This window comes from Aplysia californica, unplaced genomic scaffold (genome assembly GCF_000002075.1).
Source record: "Aplysia californica isolate F4 #8 unplaced genomic scaffold, AplCal3.0 scaffold00189, whole genome shotgun sequence".
NCBI lineage: Eukaryota > Metazoa > Mollusca > Gastropoda > Aplysiida > Aplysiidae > Aplysia > Aplysia californica.
In genome coordinates this window covers 1,183,745-1,186,668 of record NW_004797459.1, presented here as the reverse complement: position 1 = coordinate 1,186,668, position 2,924 = coordinate 1,183,745, and the positions used below count along the sequence as shown (strand labels likewise).

General features: G+C 43.6%; 1 protein-coding gene across 1 annotated transcript in view; it reads right to left on the bottom strand.

The window, feature by feature from the left end:
* The window catches only part of LOC101853854 (mucin-3A), a gene marked incomplete at both ends in the record, with an annotated part of 32,866 nt that overhangs the window by 15,994 nt on the left and 13,948 nt on the right, over positions 1 to 2,924 (bottom strand). Inside the window, 1 exon segment of the mRNA XM_035969857.1 lies at positions 1,248 to 1,585. Within this exon segment, the coding sequence (XP_035825750.1) occupies positions 1,248 to 1,585 (338 nt within the window).

Sequence of the window (2,924 nt, the reverse complement as noted above, 5' to 3'; positions counted from 1 at the left end):
AGGGGGGATGGTGAAGGGAGAGGAGGGATGGGGAAGGGAGAGGGGGGATGGGGAAGGGAGAGGAGGGATGGGGAAGGGAGAGGAGGGATGGAGAGGGGGGATAGGGATAGACGGGGATGGGGAGGGGCAAACAAAGGCAGAAATATTATTATTGTTATTGTTATTGTTATTGTTATTGTTATTATGTTACGTTGTATTCAATAACTTACCATTTTCTGGGAACTAAGCGTAAAATTACGTCGGTAAAAGTAAAGAGAGTGTATGGGTTTCACGGCCCTATCAACACTATTAGGTCATGTAACAGGCAGGTGCGATAGTGTTAGTTTTAGGAAGAGTTTTACGGCACTTTTCAACCAATAAGGTCATATAAGTACCGAAGATTAGAGGTGATACAAGAGAGTAAAAAACACAAAATAGAAGGAGGGGAGATAAGGACGACAGATGTGTGGTAAGAAAGAAGGGACAAACCCCAGTAGAGCACCCGCCAAACACACACACGGGTGTCTCAGACAAGGGGGGTCTACATGGTCGCTTTTCAGGACAAGCGGACTAACCCAGATTTCGGGGGTGTCCAGAAATCTTGACCTACACCAAAAGTGGACATCGCCCTACCTATAGGAGAAGTTTGGTTTCATGGGTGTGTATATTTGTTTGGTTATAGAGAAAACTCTCCTTGTTTTGTTTTTATAAGAAACTGAACAAGGGGCAAAAACTTTACCTTCGATTTTCTCAAAACAGCTTTTTTTCGGGATAGCCCCCTCGTGCGATGTGGTGGAATCAGGCGCTCGTCAAGTTTTGAGCATATGGGGTTATTGGTATAATCTTAAAACACGTTCATTAGCCTTCCTTTTGGTGGAAAAAAAAATCATCTATATTGAATAAAAGTTGAAATATTTGCGATTGAAGGAGGTCAGGGTCGCCTGGTTTCAGACGTGAAGTTAGTGAGGAGATGGTCGCCAAAGTTTGATGACTTCCATTGCTTAAGAGTCCTAGGAAACTAAAAATATACATATTTTTGTGCCTTTAATCAATGTTTTTTCAGTTTAAAAAAAAAAACCCAAAAAACCAACATAAATGTGTGTGATTTTAAATAGACGTAAAAGGCGTTGAGCCCAACAAAAAAAAGAAATTGTAAAAACAAATTTTGCTCATTGGCCTTAAAAATTACGGATTTCTTTTATTTCATTATTTTGACGAGCGCCTGATTTCACCACGACGCCTCACACATTGTCGTATCGGTGACTCACCCAGTCTCCCAGGTTCCGGTCAAAGGTCAGGTATTCGGCAGACGACCGGTCGGTGAGGGCCTCTGTCCAGTTCTTGTCCACTTTCATACTGACCGCTACTTCAGCCTGCATCATTGCTGTTGTCGTTGCTGGTGGTGGTGATGATGGTGATGGTGTAGTTGCGACCACCGTGGAGATATTGCTGTTGTCTGCGGTGGTTATGTTCATGTCGAGAAATTCGGTGGTGGTTGCTGATGTCGCGGCGGTTGTTGACAATGGTGGTGTTGTTGTTGGTGTTGTTGTTGGAGGCACGGTGGTGGTTGCTGTGGTGGTCGTTGGCGGGACAGTGGTGGTGATTTCTGTAGGAGAAAGAGGTTGGTTTCAGTAAGAGTTTTACGACACTTGCAACACTATACGGTCATATAAGTGCCGAAAATTAGAGGTTTTACAAGAGAGTAACAAACACAAAGAAGGAGGGGTGATACGGACGATAGAATTTTCGGCGCTTGCAACTGCATAAGGTCATATGAGCGCAAAGGGGTGGATGTCAACAGAGAAGTCCTTTCAGGGAATCAGACTTACTCTGCTCACCTCTCTAGCTTCAACAGCACAAAGTCTACTTCGACTATCAAGGCACCCCGGAAATAGCGGGTCACTAGAGTGTGACAAACATTCAAAAGAAATTGAGGAAAAAATGACGATAGTAAGGATTAGGAAAGAAAATGCAACAGTTCCCAGTTGTAGATCAGGCACAGTTATTAGCATGACACTGTTGGATCAGCCCATTTACAATTCTACTGCGCATTAGATTAATTAGAACGATAATGTTAGCCCCGGGGGTTCAACGATAGATGTTTAGTAGAGGTTTTACGGCGCTCACAACTGCATAAGGTCATATGAGCGCCAGAAGATTAGAGGTGTTACAAGAGAGTAAAAAACATAAAAGAGAAGAAGGGGAGATAAGGACGATAGATGTTTGATAGGAGAGAAGGAGAAAACCACACCAGAGCACCCGCCAATCACCCACGGAGAGAGAGAAAAATACTGAAGGTATGAATCACTTTTTAAAAGATAGAGATGTCTTTACGTCCCTAGAGACACAATTTAGATCCTTTAGAAGGCGGGCTTCTCACCCGGCATATCGAGGCAAACCCAGACAGAGAGAAATACCACATCTCAGTAGAACCACTGGGGATTTTCGATGAAAATATCTCAACATTCAATAATCAAGAGAATGAGAGAGAGAGAGATAGATAGAGAGAGAGAGAGAGATGGAGAGAGAGAGAAAGAAAGATGGAGAGAGAGAAAGAAAGATGGAGAGAGAGAGAAAGATGAAGAGAGAGATGAAGAGAGAGATGGAGAGAGAGATGGACAGAGAGAGATACAACATCTCAGTAGAAACACTGGAGATTTTCGATGAAAATATCACAACATTCAAGAATCAAGAGAATGAGAGAGAGAGAGAGAGACAGAGAGAGAGAGAGAGAGAGAGAGAGAGAGAGAGAGAGATGGAGAGGGACAGAGAGAGACACAGAGAGAGGGACAGAGACAGAGAGACAGAGAGAGAGAAGGGCGGGAGGGAGAGAGATAGGGAGAGAGGGAGACAGACAGACAGAAAGACATATATGGAGAGAGAGATGGAGAGAAAGACAGACAGACATAGATAGAGAGAGAGAGGGAGAGAGAGAGAGACAGAGA